General features: G+C 45.1%; 1 protein-coding gene across 5 annotated transcripts in view; it reads right to left on the bottom strand.

The window, feature by feature from the left end:
* Positions 1-4,756: 4,756 nt before the first annotated feature.
* UPF2 (UPF2 regulator of nonsense mediated mRNA decay) overlaps positions 4,757-20,016 on the bottom strand; it is a 131,514-nt gene continuing 116,254 nt past the window's right edge. For 4 of the 5 annotated variants that reach the window (XR_012417464.1, XM_005564621.4, XM_005564620.4 and 1 more), the window contains 3 exons: positions 16,548-16,689; positions 14,464-14,584; positions 4,757-6,040 (listed from right to left, as the gene is read on the bottom strand). Coding sequence is in view for 3 of the 5 variants with exons in the window: in XM_005564621.4 (XP_005564678.1) it covers positions 6,031-6,040; positions 14,464-14,584; positions 16,548-16,689 (273 nt within the window). In the remaining 2 variants the exon portion in view is untranslated. Of the gene's footprint in view, positions 6,041-14,463; positions 14,585-16,547; positions 16,690-20,016 lie in introns of those variants that run through there. The other variant, XR_012417465.1, reaches the window with a different exon arrangement.

Here is a 20,016-nt window from a genome sequence, read left to right on the forward strand (position 1 = left end):
TGAGATCAATAGGTATCTGTGAAATGAATCTCTGTCTTCCCTTGGTCTCCAAGTATACATATAAAAGTTTAAATCTGGCCAGGCACAGTGGCTTACGCCTGTAATCCCAGCACTTTGGGAGGCCGAGGCGGGAGCTCAAGACCAGCCTGACCAACATAGAGAAACCCCGTCTCCCCACTAAAATTATAAAATTAGCCGGTGTGGTGGCACATGCCCGTAATCCCAACTACTCGGAAGGCTGAGGCAGGAGAATCGCTTGAAGCTGGGAGGCAGAGGTTGCGGTGAGCCAAGATCGTACCATTGTACTCCAACCTGGGTGACAGAACGAGACTCTGTCTCAAAAAAAAAAAAAAAAAAAAAAGGCTTAAATCCATAAATCCAACATAAAACGGACTATACCCCCTGAAAAAAAGTTTTCCACTATCCTACAGGAGGCCAACAGTAAACAACATTAGCATTTTCACACATACAAGCATACCTAACAGAACCTGATGTGCTTTTCCCAGTAACTATAAAATTAGAACAGCTTCTAATGAAACTAACATTTAAGTGATAATCCAATAATTTTCAAAGTTACTCTTCCAGAGAGCACGTCTACTGAGACAACGGAAGATGTCTGAATGCCCTTTGTACTTCCAAAGGTTTAAAAAAACTCATTGATTATATGTATTTTTTGGAGACAGAGTCTCGCTGTCACCCAGGCTGGAGTGCAGCGGCGCCATCTTGGCTCACTCGGGTTCAAGTGATTCTCCTGCCTCAGCCTCCTGAGTAGCTGGGACTACAGGTGCGTGCCGCCATGCCCAGCTAATTTTTTTTTTTTTTTTTTGTAGAGACGGGTTTTCACTGTGTTAGCCAGGATGGTCTTGATCTCCTGACCTTGTGATCCCCCTGCCTCTTACAGGCGTGAGCCACCATGTGTGGTCAAAACACTCATTTAAATTAAGAATGCATGCATGTGGGTTACCAAAAGGAAAAAAAAAAAAAACAAAAAAACCCAGAATGCCAAAAACATGCTTTTACTCATAACATACTAAGTCTTAAAAATTTAAATTGATTTCACCTCTTATTTTTATTCAAAACAAGTTTGCGGCCGGGCGCGGTGGCTCAAGCCTGTAATCCCAGCACTTTGGGAGGCCGAGACAGGTGGATCACTAGGTCAGGAGATCGAGACCATCCTGGCTAACACAGTGAAACCCCGTCTCTACTAAAAAAAATACAAAAAACTAGCCGGGCGAGGTGGCGGGCGCCTGTAGTCCCAGCTACTCAGGAGGCTGAGACAGGAGAATGGCCCGAACCCGGGAGGCGGAGCTTGCAGTGAGCTGAGATCCGGCCACTACACTCCAGCCTGGGCGACAGAGCGAGACTCCGTCTCAAAAAAAAAAAAAAAAAAAAAAAAAACCAAGTTTGCCAGCTGGGTGTGGTGGCTCACGCCTGTAATCCCAGCACTTTGGGACACCAAGGCGGGTGGATCACTTGAGGTCAGGAGCTCGAGACTAGCCTGGCCAACCTGGTGAAACCCCAGTTCTACCAAAAATACAAAAACTAGCCAGGTGTGGTGGTGGGCACGTGTAATCCCAGCTACTCGGAAGGGCAAGGCAGAAGAATTGCTTGAACCTGGGAGGCGGAGGCTGCAGTGACCAGAGATCAGTCACTGCACTCCAGCATGGAGACACAGTGAGACCTGGTCTTAAAACAAACAAACAAACAAACAAAAAGGAAATTGCCAATTGGATACCTTCCATTTGCAGCTAAGAAACACATTGAGTGCTAGGCACAGTGGCTCGTGCCTGTAATCCCAGCACTTTGGGAGGCCAAGGTGGGCGGAGCACATGAGTTTAGATCAGCCTGGCCAACATGGAGAAAGTCCATCTCTACTAAGAATACAAAAATTAGCCTGGCGTGGTGGTGCACACCTATAATCCTAGCTACCTGGGAGGCTGAGGCGGGAGAATCACTTGAGGTTGGGACCCGGAGGTTGCAGTGAGAAGAGATCATGCCACTGCACTGCAGCCTGGGCAACAGAGTGAGACTCTGTCTCAAAAAAAACAAACACAAAAAAATCTACAAGACACATTGGGCTCCCAACAGCTGAAAGTTTACCTCTGAATATATAAAAACTTGAAAACAATTTTAGAAGGTTTCACCATGTTAGTCAGGATGGTCTCGATCTCCTGACCTTGTGATCCCCCTGCCTCGGCCTCCCAAAGTGCTGGGATTACAGGCGTGAGCCACCGCGCCCGGCCAGATGAAAACAATTTTAGGAGGGCACCTAAGACATTGCATCTCTGCCTTTTCCAAAGAATATCTTGAGTTTTTCACTCTGAGTATCATGGAGATACTACACGATATGGTTGGAGGTAGGAAGTCTGTGGTCTCACCTCTCTACTGTAGGCCTCACCACTCTGGGACTACAGCTGACTCTTGAATAACACAGGTTTGAACTGCAGGGGTCCACTTACACAGGGATTTTCTTCTACCTCTGCCACCCATGAGACAGCAAGACCAACTCCTCCTCTTCACCTACTCAATGTGAAGACGATGAGGATGAAGACTTTTATGACGATCCACTTCCACTGAATAGTAAACATATTTTCTCTTCCTTATGGTTTTCTTATTTATTTACTTATTTATTTATTTAGAGACAGGGTCTCACTCAGTTGCCCAGGCTGGAGTGCAGTGGCACAATCTCTGTTCATTGCAGCCACAAGCTCCATGGCTCAAGTGATCTTCCCACCTCAGCCTCCAAAATGCTGGGATCGTTAGCATAAGCCACCGTGCCTGGCCCATGATTTTCTTAATAACATTATCCCTAGCTTACTTTATTGTAAGAATAAAATACATAATACATACAACATACAAAACATGTTAACGGACTACTTATTATATTGCTAAGGCTTCCAGTCAACACCAGGCTGTATTAGTCAAGTCTGTGGAGAATCAAGATATATGCAGGCCGGGCACGGTGGCTCATGCCTGTGAGCCCAGCACTTTTGAGAGGCCGAGGCAGGTGGATCACCTGAGGTCAGGAATTTGAGACCGGCCTGGCCAACATGGTGAAACCCCATCTCTACTAAAAATACAAAAATTAGCTGGGCGAGGTGGCAGGCACCTGTTATCCCAGCTATTTGGGAGGCTGAGGCTGGAGAATTGCTTGAACCCGGGAGGCAGAGGTTGCAGTGAGCCGAGATTGCACCACTGCACTCCAGCCTGGGCAACAAAGTGAGACTCCATCTCAAAAAAGCTCTTCGTGAATTTTTGACTGCATGGGGGGTCAGCACACCTGACCACCACAATGTTCAACGGTCAACTGTATTTCCTTCCTATAATGAAGTTATTAATATTTCTGCTCATTATAAAAACCCTGAAACCATCCATGACTGATTCTACTGTACTGAATGGCACTATCACACCTCTCAGCATGATTCCTTGACTATGAGGGCCTCTTCCAATCCAAATCTTCTATGTGCTCTAGGGTTAAGATTGGACTGAGCTTCTCGGGTTTTTGCTCTTTTGTGTTTTTCTGCCTGGCTTCTGTTTGGGTTTAAGTTTTCTCATCATGATCCTTTGCTTGGCTCTCCTAGCCACTGTGCACTTTCTGCACCCTCCGTTGGGCTGCTTCGTTTTGCACAGCTCAGGTCTGCAGTAGCTGTATGTGAACGCAGAGTGTCTAACGGCCTGTGAGGCTCCCACAGGGAAGTAAGGGGACTGACCTTGAGACAGATCCTGAGGCTGCCAGGATGCCTTTCCAGCTTATCAGTCCCCCCAAAAGAATCAAAGGCTCAAAGGAAGAAGTCTGACAGTCAGATATGTTAACACCTGCTTACCTCTGAAGATCACAAGGGGGAAAAAGGAGGCCCGAAAGACTGACAGTTATGAGAAACATAAAAATTTGCAAAATTAAGGGGGCTTGTCCTTTTGAACTGAAGATGCAATGTTGTGAAGAATCTAATTTGGCCCACTTTCTGGTTCCCAAACATATTACACCTACTAGTGACTATATTCTTTCTAGATGAAAGGTGAATGAAGGTAAATCATCACCACGCACCTGATTTTCATATTGTCTGCCTTGTGTATGATATGAAGTTTAAAGGGTGAATTTAGAATTATCCTGGCTCCCTGTAATAAATAATCTAGAAATAATATAAAAATGATAAACTTGTAAACCCAACAAAAGGACAGTAACAGTACACAGGTCAGTGATGAAGATGGTGGTAAGGGTTGGATGATAAGCTTCCTGTATGTGAAATTTGGAAAGTTTTTTCTTTAATAAATCCTTGTTTTTTTCCAAATGATAACTCTCAGCTCAATTTTTGAAATTTTAGCAATGGTGATTACAGTAACTGTTTGGAGTGTGTAAATCAGTCTTAAAATTAATACCTGGCAAGAGATGACCAAGAGTGTTTCTTGCTGTTCCTTTGTGAGTTACCTGCTTTGCAGAGGCTCTGCCCACAGAAATCACAAACGCTGCCCCAGGCTGAACCATGCAGTACCATTTCCCATCTCCACCAGTATTCGGCCTCTTCTAAAAATGTGCATTCATTGGTCTGCGTAGGCTACTTTATTTTTCATTGGCCCCAAATACATTAACTCCAGCACCTAAGAAAAGTCATGCACAGATGGAATCCTTAAGGTGAACACAACACTAATCGTCTGAGAATGTATTTTTAAAGCACAAAGATGACGCTGGGAGATACCAATTTACCCGTTCAATAGGTTTCCAAAACCCAAACCAAATAAAACACCACCACACCAAATCTAAATTACAACACTTTATTGCAGCATCGGCAAAGGTCAGATTTCTGAAGCTGGTGAAGATTGGGCAGCATTTCCGTGTGAAATGTTACAACTTTACAAGTTTTGTTTCTTATTTAAATCTACATGCAGAAACTGAAACATGGTAAAAGAAAAAATGCAAAATAGCTAGAAAAAAAGATGTAATCAAGTTGTAGCATACAGATGTGCTCTTCAACTAAATGTACTATGCCTACTGGAAAGCAAACGAAAGACAACTATCCTAAGAAATTAACAGATTGTCAGAAACAGACTAAGAACCCTCATTTCTATTGAGTGGGGGAGAACAAAACGAAACAGAACAAAAACAAAAGCAAAATAAAAGCTCTACTTGTTTCCATACTTTGTTTAGAGACAGAGGCTGTAAACCCATGAAGGTCAACAAAATATTCTCATCCACTTCTTGTTGTCCTTCGTTCGTTTTCTGTGACATGCTGACTGGCATGTTTTGTTTTCAATGATACTTACAATGGGCTCAAGTAGATCCCTGTTCTTGGGCTGGTATCACTTTTCTAAGCCATCTGAATTAATGCTCTCTGTATACTAAAATAGTCTTCACATTTTTCTTTTACCCTAATAGGCAATTTTATATCACTGACTCTGATGAATAAAACGGATTTTTCTCCCTCATCCCTTGTTCCTCTTGAAACAAATCCCTAAACACAAGCCTTCCTGGTGGATTATCTGGTATTTGGATATCTTTCATCATTTTGTTGTCCTGCATGTAAGTTTTACTAGAAGATTTTCCTGCTTGCTCTATACTTTTCTACTGTAGTCCTGGAGCCCCCAAATGTATCTTCTTCCAACATGGGATGTTCAATTCAGAGACACTGAAACCCAAATCAAGTTTAAAGCTCAAGTTCATTTCCCCCACACCATTACCATCACAACCCGTTTCTTCTCTGGCTCAATCATCTCCTTCACGCTCTCCCTGGTGTAACTGCTCAGTAGTCAAGTGAACCATCTCATTTCTTGACTGCCATTCTCAAGAGAAGATTAACCCTCGCGAGATTTCCATTACAAAAGGCCTTTTCCGCCTTGTCTGGAAGCGTCGGCTTGTTCCGGTGTTGGCAGAGGCTGGTGTTTCTGCCTCCTGGCCCCAGCCTGTCCCAGGTTTAGATTCGCAACTCTCTAGACCGACCTGCTGAGATGTGTCCACTGCTCTCATTCAATTGCTGGAGGACTCCACTATCCACAACATCAGATACAGGACCTAATGAAATGACATGTGCTGCTGGATCAACGTCTCCTAAAGGAACAAACAGGGTCACATCAGAGAGCTTACTGCCGCAGGGCAAACTCCAGCAAGACTGTGTCTGCAACACTACCCACCACCACCAAGTAACTTCCCCAAGTTACAGCTGGCCCTGGCATCTGCGGGTTCCACATCCATGGATCAAAAATATAGGGGGAAAAAACCCCCAAACAATAAAAAATAACAGTACAACGATAAAAAAACATAAATATTAAAAACAATAAAGTATATCAACTATCTCCATAGCATCTACACTTTATTAGGTATTACAAGTAATCTAGAGATGATTTAAAGTACACGGGAGGATGTGCATACCTTATACATAAATGCTACATCATTTTTTACCAGGGACTTGAGTGTCTGTGCATTTTGGTGTCTGAGGGAGTCCAAGAAGAAACTCCCTGTGGATACCGAGGACAACTGTAGTGCTTTTTTGAGAGCATTCATGCTCTCTACTGAACTACGACTTAACCAGAGCCACTGGAGCAATGACTGGAGGGGTGGCTCCTGTTCTCTTCTACAACTAATTCCTAAGATGCTAAGAATTCACGGTTTGTGTCATGGTTCAGTTGTGCATCCCCAAAATTCACATGTTGACACTGAACTGCAGGACCTCAGAATGTGACCATATCCGGAAACAAAGTTGCTGTAGATGTAATTACTTAAGATAAAGCCATACTGGAGCAGGGTGGAGCCCTAATCCCCTATGACTGCATCTCTATAAAAAGGAGAAATTTGCACACAGACACACACAGGGGGAAAAGGCCATGTGAAGACGAAGGCGGAGACCAGGGTGCCTTATGACAAGGTTTGGAAGCCAAAGACTGCCGGCACCCCCAGCAGCCAGAAGGCAGGCCTGGAGCAGCCTTCCTCCAGGTCTCAGAAGGAACCGGCCCGCTGACTCCCTGATCTCAGGTTTCCTGCTGGCAGCCTCCAGAGCTATGAGACAACAGACTTCTGTCGTTTAAGCCACTAGGGCTGTAATACTTTGTTACGGCAGCCCAAGCAGATGAACAGTATGTTTTTCACAGAGCAAGCTATCTTAGCAAGAAACTTTCAAAGCGTTAAGAGGCAAATGTGGAAAAGTATATCCTCAGCTGGATAAGATCCATAACTTTTCCAGAAATGAACTGATGGAAAAAACACAAGTATTCCCTGAGAGAATGAAAGAGAAGATTCAAGCATTTCTCCTGAAGTTAAGAAAAGGCAGCTATCTAACCTAGAATACTTTAAATAAATGCAGTAAATGACAGGAAAAAAATGTGCAAAATCCTTGCTAAGTAAGGTATAGTTAAAGCATAAGGTGTCATTCGACTGGTTTACAGGCAAACAATCATCTGAGTGACTCAAAAATCTATCAGCTCAAAAAGTGTTTATTAATACAATATACACTTTGGATTAAATGCAATTCTACAAGGGACTCTATTTTATAACAAAACTATCACTAATTTAACCTTACATAAAGATATAAAAAAAAATTCTGATGAAAAAATGCAGACTCTACTTAAGATAGGTTTACAAGAGTTCAAGACCAGCCTGGGCAACATAGTGAGACCTCGACTGCACTAAAAATAAAAAAAAAATTAGTCATTTGTGGTGGTGTGTGCCTGTAGTCCCAGACACTGAGAGGCTGAGGCAGCACTGCTTGAGCCCAGGAGGTCAAGGCTACAGTGAGCTGTGATCACACCACTGTACTCCAGCCTGGGTGACAGAGCAAGAAGACCCTGTCTCAAAAACCAAATAAAACAGACAAAAAAATTATTTTGAAAAAAATGGGTTTAAAAGATAGCATACTACCATGCCACTAAGTGTAGGCCACACACCAGCAGCTTTGACATCACTGGAGAGCTTGTTTAAAAGTAACCAGAGCGCCGGGCGCGGTGGCTCACGCCTGTAATCCCAGCACTTTGGGAGGCCGAGGCGGGCGGATCACAAGGTCAGAAGATCGAGACCACGGTGAAACCCCGTCTCTACTAAAAACACAAAAAATTAGCCGGGGACGGTTGTGGGCGCCTGTAGTCCCAGCTACTCGGGAGGCTGAGGCAGGAGAATGGCGTGAACCCGGGAGGCGGAGCTTGCAGTGAGCCGAGATCGCGCCACTGCACTCCAGCCTGGGCGACAGAGCGAGACTCCGTCTCAAAAAAAAAAAAAAAAGTAACCAGAGCTTGTGCTCACTTCAGCAGCACATATGTTAAAAATTGTAGCACTACAGAGAAGACCATCCTGGCTAACACGGTGAAACCCTGTCTACTGAAAATACAAAAAATTAGCCGGGCGTGGCAGCAGGCGCCTGTGGTCCCAGCTACTCGGGAGGCTGAGGCAGGAGAATGGCGTGAACTTGGGAGGCGGAGCTTGCAGTGAGCTCAGATCGCGCCACTGCACTCCAGCCTGGGTGACAGAGCGAGACTCCGTCTCAAAACAAACAAACAAACAAACAAACAAAAAGACAAATTTTAAAAACAGCAAAGGACATTTGGTCCTCTAAAGGGTAAAATCTCATGTTTCCATGTTTGCCTGTTCATCTACCGTGTTTACTGCCCCTGTACTTTAGGAGCACTGACTATAAAAATTCCATTCATCATACTTTACAGAGTGCCATTCTTTTTTTCTTTTTTTTTTTTGAGACGGAGTCCCGCTCTGTCGCCCAGGCTGGAGTGCAGTGGCCAGATCTCAGCTCACTGCAAGCTCCGCCTCCCGGGTTCACGCCCGTTCTCCTGCCTCAGCCTCCCGAGTAGCTGGGACTACAGGCGCCCGCCACCTCTCCCGGCTAGTTTTTTGTATTTTTTAGTAGAGACGGAGTTTCACCGTGTTAGCCCGGATGGTCTCGATCTCCTGACCTCGTGATCCACCCGTCTCGGCCTCCCAAAGTGCTGGGATTACAGGCTTGAGCCACCGCGCCTGGCCCAGAGTGCCATTCTTAAGAGGGATGGACGAGTTTTCTTTCTTAAGGTGCTATCTGAAGAAGAGATTTTAAAACAGTTGAATGGCTAGCTCAAGAGCTGGGACTCTTAAAAAAAGAAAAACAGCGGGAAGAGCTAGGGAGTAGAACTGGAGTGAGAATGTTTATTAAATGACTAAACACAGACTGCGAAAAGTTCCTTTGTCCATTCACCAAATATTTATTGAGCATCTACTAGGTGCCAGGCACCAAGAGCTACAAAGGAGACAGAATGGAAACAACATGAGACTTACTCCCTGCCCTCATGGCCTGTAATCTCATGGGGAATAGAGACAAGCTAAGTGGCACTTAAGGAGGACGAGGTCTGCATAAATACCATAAGTCGTGGCAGTAGATCCACAGTGACCTATGTCAGACTTGAGAACACCAAGGCAGGACCTGAAGAAACAGGAGTTCTCCAGGGGAACAGCTGGAGGCTGTTCCACACAGAGGAGGCAGAAAGAACACAGAACTAAAGGTCGGCAAGGCTGGAGCAGGGGAAAGAACAGCAGGAGATGAAGCCAGTAATGTATGTTCACCTGCATCATGGGGCCTTGGGGACCAAGTTGAGGAGTTTAGACTTTTATCCTACAAGCCACAAGGAGCCATTGGAGGATTTTAAGCAGAAGGGCACACACAGATATCAAATTTGTATTTTAGAAAGAACACTGGGTCTGTAGGGAGAGAATGAGTAGGAAAAGGTTGAAGGGTTGAGAAGAGACGGAGAGGCTGATAAGGAGGCTAAGGCAGCAACAGCAACCCAGGCAAGAGGCGATGGTGGCTTGACCCAGGGTCTTGGCTATGGGCAGAGAATAGAACAGGCAAGAGTGAGGGCAGAATTTGGGAGCAGAATGCAGAGGATTTGCTAATGAACTAGATCTGGGGATTGAGGGAGGAGGAGCTGTCAATAACACGACTTCCTCTTCTTTTGTGGACAAGGGGGCAGATGACACCTCCTCTCCCTGCACTGGAGACCCTGGGGGAGAGGGGCCTGGGGCAGGGGCACGGAGTCTTCCATCTCTGAGTCATAGGCGGGTGGAAAGTCAGAAATGAAAACGTGAGATCTGGGCTGGAGACCTGGACAGCAGCCAGGCCACTGGGAGGGATGACACTTCCTTAGAGAGTGCAGAAGAAGAAGAGGGTCCAGGCCCAGCCCAAGGAACACAGACATCTCTGGGCAGGGCAAGCGCAGAAAGGAGGCGGCGTCAGAAGCAGGAGCCGCAGTGGTCAGGGGAAGGGAAAACTCAGAAGCCAGCAGATTCACAGACGCCAAGGAAGGGTCTGTTGGGAGAACAAGGAAGGCCCACAACGCAAAGTGCTGCTGAGATGAGGCCAAGAGATGACAGGTGGGGATGCCAGTGAAGGCAGAAGCTGCCTAGACCTAGGGACTGGAAGGTGACAGGAGTCAATAACGAACCTTTCTTTTCTAGCATGGCCACTGGCGTGGGCAGTTCCTCCCACTGCCAGCTGTGAACTGGCAGCGGTAAGCCACCCAAGTGGGAGCAAGGAAGAAGGGGCAAGTGTAGCCAATTCTTCCAAGAGGAACTGGAGGGAGGAAGGGAAAATAGAAAGTGAAGGAACTCTGCAAAGCGACTAATACTGGTAGCCAGGTAATAAAGGCTTACCTCTGTTCACAAGCATGTCGATGACAGCACACATATGCTTACGTATCTCCTGCCTGGTCCTTAACACACTCTCACCCAAGGTTTTTGAAACAGACAAATGAAGAGGGTGGAATTATCTTTCAAGTACTTGTACTTGGCTTCCCTACCAGACCATAACCTTGCAGGTAAAGACCCTGTCTTATACTCCATCTACCACAGTGCAGTCCTGTGTCTTATACTCCATCTACCACAGTGCAGTCCTGTGTCTTATATTCCATCTACCACAGTGCAGTCCTGTGTCTCGTACTCCATCTACCACAGCGCAGTCCTGTGTCTCGTACTCCATCTACCACAGCGCAGTCCTGTGTCTCGTACTCCATCTACCACAGCGCAGTCCTGTGTCTCGTACTCCATCTACCACAGCGCAGTCCTGTGTCTCGTACTCCATCTACCACAGCGCAGTCCTGTGTCTCGTACTCCATCTACCACAGCGCAGTCCTGTGTCTCGTACTCCATCTACCACAGCGCAGTCCTGTGTCTCGTACTCCATCTACCACAGCGCAGTCCTGTGTCTCGTACTCCATCTACCACAGCGCAGTCCTGTGTCTCGTACTCCATCTACCACAGCGCAGTCCTGTGTCTCGTACTCCATCTACCACAGCGCAGTCCTGTGTCTCGTACTCCATCTACCACAGCGCAGTCCTGTGTCTCGTACTCCATCTACCACAGCGCAGTCCTGTGTCTCGTACTCCATCTACCACAGCGCAGTCCTGTGTCTCGTACTCCATCTACCACAGCGCAGTCCTGTGTCTTGTACTCCATCTACCACAGCGCAGTCCTGTGTCTTGTACTCCATCTACCACAGCGCAGTCCTGTGTCTTGTACTCCATCTACCACAGCGCAGTCCTGTGTCTTCTACTCCATCTACCACAGTGCAGTCCTGTGTCTTGTACTCCATCTACCACAGTGCAGTCCTGTGTCTTCTACTCCATCTACCACAGTGCAGTCCTGTGTCTTGTACTCCATCTACCACAGTGCAGTCCTGTGTCTTGTACTCCATCTACCACAGTGCAGTCCTGTGTCTTCTACTCCATCTACCACAGTGCAGTCCTGTGTCTTATACTCCATCTACCACAGTGCAGTCCTGTGTCTTGTACTCCATCTACCACAGTGCAGTCCTGTGTCTTATACTCCATCTACCACAGTGCAGTCCTGTGTCTTATATTCCATCTACCACAGTGCAGTCCTGTGTCTTATACTCCATCTACCACAGTGCAGTCCTGTGTCTTATACTCCATCTACCACAGTGCAGTCCTGTGTCTTGTACTCCATCTACCACAGTGCAGTCCTGTGTCTTGTACTCCATCTACCACAGTGCAGTCCTGTGTCTTGTACTCCATCTACCACAGTGCAGTCCTGTGTCTTGTACTCCATCTACCACAGTGCAGTCCTGGATGACTGTACACTGAGGGAGGGAGGCAAATCCTACTGGATGCCCTTCATGTCATCCAACTCCATAGTGAGTCTACACAAATTACTAAGACACTACACTTGCAATACATGAATTGTGCTATTCAGAGATGTTAGGTTGCAATATGAACAGGTAAAAGATGATGGAAAACGTCAAGATATTATGTTGGTGCAAAAATAATGGCAGTGTTTGCCATTACTTTTATTGGCAAAAACTGCATTACTTTTTACCAACCGAAATACAAATATTCTAACAGTTTTGGTCTCTGATGATGAGACAGGAGGGAATTTATGTTATCAAGAACACTGTGGCATATATTTAAAGCTACTCTAAGAAGATGCAAAAGCAGGAAATGAACATTTTTCATTGCCTGTTAACCTAGCTAATTTCTACATTTTAGCAGTAATAAAACAGGCTTAATTAAAGGACTTTAATAAAATTTGGATAATTAAAAATAACCTAGTATCTTATTATGCCTAGTTAGACGGGTTTACACGTCATTTACAACTTGGATTTAAAAAAAAAAGTATACTTAACAGATGCTAAAGAACAGATCTCCAAACTGTCTTGACAAGCCAATTTTCTACATTACAATTTGATTAGAGTTATCTGAGCAAATAGTTCAAAGAAAAATGCCACCAGAACACACGAATATGTTCAGTGATGTTCAGTGAGTAACAGACACAGGCTTTGATGACTACATTTTCCCCCATGCTACCCTCCTGAATCATGATCTAATTCTGCCATCCCCAGCACACTCTCCGTCTACACCTGCTCCCCTGCTCCCAACAACAAAGTGCCATCTTGGGCTGTTGTAGAGCCTCAGTGTTTACACTAATCCCCTAAGTGAGATCAGTAAGGGCAGCAGAAGCCACTGTCACTTTAACTTAACCACAAGACAGTATTAACTGAGGTGGGTGGAGCACCTCAGGTCAGGAGTTCGAGACCAGCCTGGCCAACATGGTGAAACCTCATCCCTACTAAAAATTCAAAAATTATCTGGGCGTGGTGGCAGGCGCCTGTAATCCCAACTACTTGGTAGGCTGAGGCAGCAGAATCACTTGAACCCGGGAAGTGGAGGTTGCAGTGAGCCAGGATCTCACCACTGCACTCCAGCTTCAGTGACAGAGTGAGACTCAGTCTCAAAAAAAAAAAAAAAAAAAAAACAAACAGAGAGAAAGAAAAGAACAAAGTTAGTTGATGATATGGGTCTTTAGATCATGTCCCATAGAAACTTTAAATTACCCTTAAAAAACATAAAAGAGGTCTTATTAGGGAACATCTTCACTTTCAAATTCTTTATAGAGTTTTAAATTATCTCACATTAAACAATTTAAGTGGAACTGGTAAGAATTCCATCAGGAGATTTTATAATTTAAAAAAACAGGCTGGGCGTGGTGGCTGACGCCTGTGACTCCAGCACTTTGGGAGGCCGAGGCAGGCGATCACCTGAGGTCAGGAGTTCGAGACTATCCTGGCCAACATGGTGAAACCCTGTCTCTACTAAAAATACAAAAATTAGCCAGACGCAGTGGCGTGCCCTGTTGTCCCAGTTACTCAGGAGGTTGAGGCTGGAGAATCGCTTGAACCCAGGAGGCGGAGGTTGCAGTGAGCCCAGATCCCACCACTGCACTCCAGCCTGGGCGACAGAGCAAGACTCTGTCTCAAAAAATAAATAAATAAATAAATAAATAAATAAATAAATAAATAAGAGCTTAGGAACAAACTACCTGCATGGTTAAAAGTCCAGAAAATCGATTTTCAGTTTTTGGAAACATCGATATTAATTAACCCTGGCCTGAGAAGTTCTAGCGCAAAGCCTATGATGTCTCTTTGTTGCTCATCTGTAACAAACTCCTTCCTATTAAAGCCAAAGAAGAAGAAAGAAGTCCACTCAGACAGGGCAAAAGCCAGGATCCAGCTGAAACCACTGTCTTCGTAAGAACAGCCACATGGGCAGATGGCTCGAGCTTAGGAGGTCAAGACCAGCCTGCACAACATGGCGAGAATCTGTCTGCATGGAAGACATAAAAATTAGCCAGTTGTGGTGGTGCATGCCTATAGTCCCAGCTACTTGGGAGGCTGAGGTGGGAGGATCACTTGAGCCCAGGAGGGTGAGGCTGTAGTGAGTTGTAATTGTGTCACTGTACTTCAGCCTGGGCAACAGAGCAAGACCTTGTCTCAAAAAATAATTAAAAACAAAAAAACAAAACAAAACAGAAAAACAGAACAGCCATAACTAGAGTATAGATCAGGTTTTTTCCCCTCAAATATCTACACTTCAAAGACTTTTCTCTTTTGCTAATAATCAGGCCTTAGCCAAAATGTAATCCAGAATTCTCTAATTTATTCTTAGGGACATCATGAAAAACAAACAGCTAAGGAAGAGTAATGACTGCTTTACCTTCCACCAGTCTTAAAGATTAGATCTGCATTAGGTGCTCCCTTCGGATGTTGGTAGCGAGGCCGCCTCTCACGATTGGTGTTTGCTGGAGCTGGGCGTTGTGCAAGAGACTGCAACATTTCTGTAATTAGGAGCAAAAAAGAAAATGCTGTTAACTCTTAGAAATGTACTCCTCCTCGGCCGGTCGCGGTGGCTCACGCCTGTAATCCCAGCACTTTGGGAGGCGGAGGTGGGCGGATCACGAGGTCAGGAGATTGAGACCATCCTGGCTAACACGGTGAAACCCCATCTCCACTAAAAATACAAAAAATCAGCCGGGTGTGGTGGTGCGCGCCTGTGGTCCCAGCTACTCGGAGGCTGAGGCAGGAGAATGGCGTGAACCCGGGAGGCGGAGCTTGCAGTGAGCCAAGATTGCACCCCTGCACTCCAGCCTGGGCGAGACTCCGTCTCAAAAAAAAAAAAAAAAAAAAGAAATGTACTCCTCCTACAGAGTGAATGAAATGTTGGGGAGATTAAGTTTATTAGTCCTGTCAGGGAGCTGACTAAAGAAAAATAGCTATTATACAGACTAAAATGATTAAGAAGTTTTGAAAGAGCATTATCAAGAGATGAGACTCTTTTAATACCCAATGTTCCCTTTACTGTGAATTTGGCCACCACACAGCTATCTTATGAAGCAGTAAAAAAGCCTAAGAGGCAGTGCATTGCAATAGCTAAGAGCATTGTGTGTAGAGCGAGACTACTGGTTAATATCCCAGCTCTGTCACTTTCTAGCTGTGGGACTTTAGGTTCAATTTCCCTCAATGTAAAATGAAGATAACAACAACACTTATCTCAAAGAATTGTTATGAGGATTATACACTTTGAAAAAGTACATAAAACGGTGTCTGGCCAAAGAGTAAGCACTCAGTGTTAGCTATTATCATTAAGAATGTTGGAGCCGGGTGTGGCGGCTCACGTCTGTAACCCTACCACTTTGGGATGCAGAGGCGCGAGGACTGCTCCAGCCCAGGAGTTCAAAATGAGCTTGGGCAACATAGCGAGATCCCCTCTCTACAAAAAGTTAAAAATTAGCCAGGTATGGTGGCACATGTCTGTAATCTTAGCTACGTGGGGGGCTGAGGCAGAGGCAGGAGGATCACTCGAGCCCAGGAGTTTGAGGCTGCAGTGATTGCGCCACTGCACTCCATCCAGCCTGGGTGACAAAGGAAGGCTCTTAAAACAAACAAAAGCACTGTTGGGTATCAACTGGGAGAGAACATTCTACAAGTGAGATTAAAAGATTAGAAACCACAAATACTGATTTACACGCACTCTCCTGTACAAACAGCGGTTTGTTCAGCACAGTGCTGTATAAACAACTGTTACGGCTGTAAAATCTGCATACCACAGGAACACCAAAATGCTATCTTATGAAGTCTCCATGGACTCGATATGTAAGGTTCCAATTAACCAAAAATTGTTGGGTGTGTATGCATAAAACGAGAATCCTAATTTGAGTATTTCCTCAAATCTGAAGGAATACAGGTTCCTCAAGACCAGGACGCCCAATAGACAAAAGGAGATAAATACAGTTGTGTGCTGTGTGACCATGTTCCAGTCAATGACAGACACCTATACAATGGTGGTCCCAACAATTCATAATGGCTACACGATACAGCCTCGGTGTGTAGTAGGCTACACCATCTAGGTTTGTCAAGTATACTCTATGATGTTAGCACAATGATGAAATTGCCTAATGCCACATTTTTTAGCATGTATCCCTGTCATTAAGCAACACATACTATTTGTTAAATGAATCTGCACACAACTGGCTGGCAATGTGAAGCAATTAAAAATTGATTATCACCTTGCTTGCAAACATAGCTAGCAGTTTATAATCTAATTTAATTAGAGCAAAATATGGTAAAAATTACACTATTGTTATTTTACAAATAAGTGAAAAAAATTAACACAGTGGGATACAAAATGAATTTCTCAGCATAAATATGGACAAAAATGACACGAAAAGGTGAGACAAAATAACAATTTTGATATTCAAAAGGCAACAAAAATTTCCACTTCTCTTATAGATGATTTTATACCTTGATAATCCTCTTGTTCTTGCCGTTCATTGATATCTAGTGTGAGCTTTTTCATTCTCATCCTTTCTTCTTGTTCTGCCTGTTGCTGGTTCCAATGATTTGCAGCAAGTTGAGAGGACATGGGTACATTAAGGATCTTAAACTGGGAGAAAATAACAAAGGAGTCACAAATAGTTTGAGAACATTGAGAGAAAGAAAAAACAGACTTCAAATAAAATGGCAAATAGAGGCTGGGCGTGGGGGCTCACGCCTGTAATCCCACCACATTGGGAGGCCTGGGCGGGTGGATCATGAGGTCAAGAGAATGAGACCATCCTGGCCAACATGGTGAAACCCTGTCTCTAACAAAAATACAAAAATTAGCCTGGCATGGTGGCATGTGCTTACAGTCCCAGTTAGGCGGGAGAATTGCTTGAAGCCGGGAGGCGGAGGTGAGCTACCACTGCACTCCAGCCTAGTGACAGAGTGAGACTCTGTCTCAAAAAAAAAAAAAAAAAAAAAAGAAAAAAAGAAAAAACAGATACCAGTATTACTCTAATACAGTCAAAACCTATTAGGGCTGGATAAGGGAAAAGCCAAGTCCAACCTCCATAAAACAACAGATGGTCTGCTTTCTGCATCCTATGGAGAAGCACGCATCTAGCAACCGGGGACAACCTTTCAACCATTAACCTCGGAGTGTCTGGGTCACTGTCGGAAAGGTGTTTACACAGAACAGATCTAGTCCATCTTCAGCAATACTCGCCGTTCATACGTCTGAAGACACCTGTGATGAGGGGAGAGTGAAGCCACTAACCTAGTGAGATGAGTTCTCTGTTATGGAGGAAAGTGAGTCCTTATCTAGAAATGTGTTTGTTTTCAGCAGGATGTTCCTGGTTTAAGATTGCTCTTATTAAACAAACCAAGACAGGATCTATCAACTTATGGGCCATGGCTCCCAGGAAAATGTTAAGTAAGCTATGTCAGCATCTAAGCATAAGATGGAGATGTTTCATAACCTAAATTCCCCCTCTCCTGTCTGATAACCTGCATACCTCACTTAAGAGACCTCATCAGTGACTCCAAACCAAAGGCACACATGATGTGGAATGGAAGGATTTGGGGAGCTGTGCCCATGTCCCAGGCTTCTTTCAGCTTAACCTGTGTCTTCAGAATACTGGCATCCTTGAAATTATCATTAAAGCTGAACACTGTACAAGAGCTCTGATTCACTGGAGTCTGATTTGACAGTCTGATTCTATTATCTCCAACATCTTCTCTTGGTATTCTCTCTTAGGATGCACTCTAGTCAGTCAATGTTTTTCTTAAAATGTAACACCTAGAGACAAGCCTGGCCAGCATGGCAAAACCCCGTCTCTACTAAAAATACAAAAATTAGCCGGGCATGGTGGCAAGCGCTTATAATCCCAGCTACTCAGGAGGCTGAGGCAGGAGAATCGCTTGAACCCAGGAGGCGGAGGTTGCAGTGAGCCGGGATTGCGCCACTGCACTCCAGCCTGGGAGACAGAGCGAAAACTCTGACTCAAAAAAAAAAAAAGGAACACCCAGAATGCCAAACACACTAGGACAGATACACTAAGGTGCAACTAAGTGCAGGTGAGAGACTATCTACAAGCCCAACTACACTTCATATTTAAGACAGCAGATAGGCCGGGCGCGGTGGCTCAAGCCTGTAATCCCAGCACTTTGGGAGGCCGAGGCGGGCGGATCACGAGGTCAGGAGATCGAGACCATCCTGGCTAACACGGTGAAACCCCGTCTCTACTAAAAATACAAAAAACTAGCCGGGCGCGGTGGCGGGCGCCTGTAGTCCCAGCTACTCGGGAGGCTGAGGCAGGAGAATGGCGTAAACCCGGGAGGCGGAGCTTGCAGTGAGCTGAGATCCGGCCACTGCACTCCAGCCTGGGTGACAGAGCAAGACTCCGTCTCAAAAAAAAAAAAAAAAAAAAAAAAAAAAAGACAGCAGATAAATATCTCACATATAAAAATGAAAAAAATATTAAGGTAGTCCACTTAACTACCAGCCCGGTAAACCCTACCCATGCCCCCAGTGACCTCAGCTTGAGAATCTGGTCTTAGTGATCTAGTATTGACTCCTTACAATTATCATCTCCTTTTTAAAAAGCTCAAAACATTTTTTATTTTTTTTTAAGACAGGGTCTTGCTTTGTCATCTGGGCTGGAGTGCCGTGGTGCAATCATGGCTCACTGCAGCCACCACCTCCTGTGCTCAAGCAATCCTCCACCTTGGCCTCTCAAGTAGCTGGGACTACAGGTGTGCACCACCATGTCTAGCTAATTTTCATTTTTTGGAGGACCTGGGTCTCACTATGTTGCCCTGGCTTCAAAACTTTTTTTTTTAAAGCAACTTTATTGGGGTATACCTGACATACAATCAGTTGCACATATTTAAAACGTAATTTGATGAGTTCTGCTGTATGTGCTCACTTCAGAAAACCTCCCCACAATCAAGACAATGAGCACATCCGTCACCTTCAAACTTCGTAAGCAAGGAAACCATCCCCAGGCAACCACCAATCTGCTCTCTGTCACTACTGATTAGTCTGCATTTTATTTTAAGAAATGAGGTCTTGCAGACTAGAGTGCAGTGGTATGACCATAGCTCACTGCAGCATCAGAACTCCTGGGCTCAAGTGATCCTCCCACCTCAGCCTCCCAAGTAGCTATGATTACAGGCACACACCACCATGCCTGGCTAACTTTTTTTTTTTTTTTGAGACAAGAGTCTTGCTGTGTTGCCCAGGCTGGAGTGCAGTGGCACAATTTCGGCTCATTGCAACCTCTGCCTCCCAGGCTCAAGTGATTCTCCTGCATTAGCCTCCCGAGTAGCTGGGATTACAGGTGCCCACCACCTGTTTTGTAGGCAGGCACAAAAGTTTTGTATTTTTAGTAGAGACAGGGTTTCACTACGTTGGTTAGGCTGGTCTGGAACTCCTGACCTCGTGATCCACGCGCCTCGGCCTCCCAAAGTGCTGGGATTACAGACACCAGCCACCGTGCCCGGCATGCCTGGCTAATTCATTTTTAAAAATTTTTAGTAGAGGCAGAGTGGGAGGCTGGGGGGTGGGGAGAGTGGGTCTCGTTTTGTTGCCCAGGCTGGTTTCAATCCTCCCGCCTCGGCCTTCCAAACTGCTGGGATTATAGGTGTGAGCCACCGTGCCCGGCCTGCATTTTCTTTTTCTTTTCATTTTAAAGAGACATATCTCGCTATGTTGTCTAGGCTGGCCTCGAAGTTCTAGTCTCAAGTGATCCTCCTGCCTTAGCCTCTTGAGTAGCTGGGACTATAGGTAAGTGCCACCATGCCTGGCTAGTCTGTATTTTCTAAACGTTTATATCTATCAGATTATACAACATGCAGTCTTTTTTTTTTTTTTTTTCCCCCGAGATGGAGTTTCACTCTTGTCGCCCAGGTTGGAGTGCAATGGCGCAATCTTGGCCTACTGCAACCT

The sequence above is a fragment of the Macaca fascicularis genome, chromosome 9, assembly GCF_037993035.2.
Source record: "Macaca fascicularis isolate 582-1 chromosome 9, T2T-MFA8v1.1".
NCBI classification, from domain to species: domain Eukaryota; kingdom Metazoa; phylum Chordata; class Mammalia; order Primates; family Cercopithecidae; genus Macaca; species Macaca fascicularis.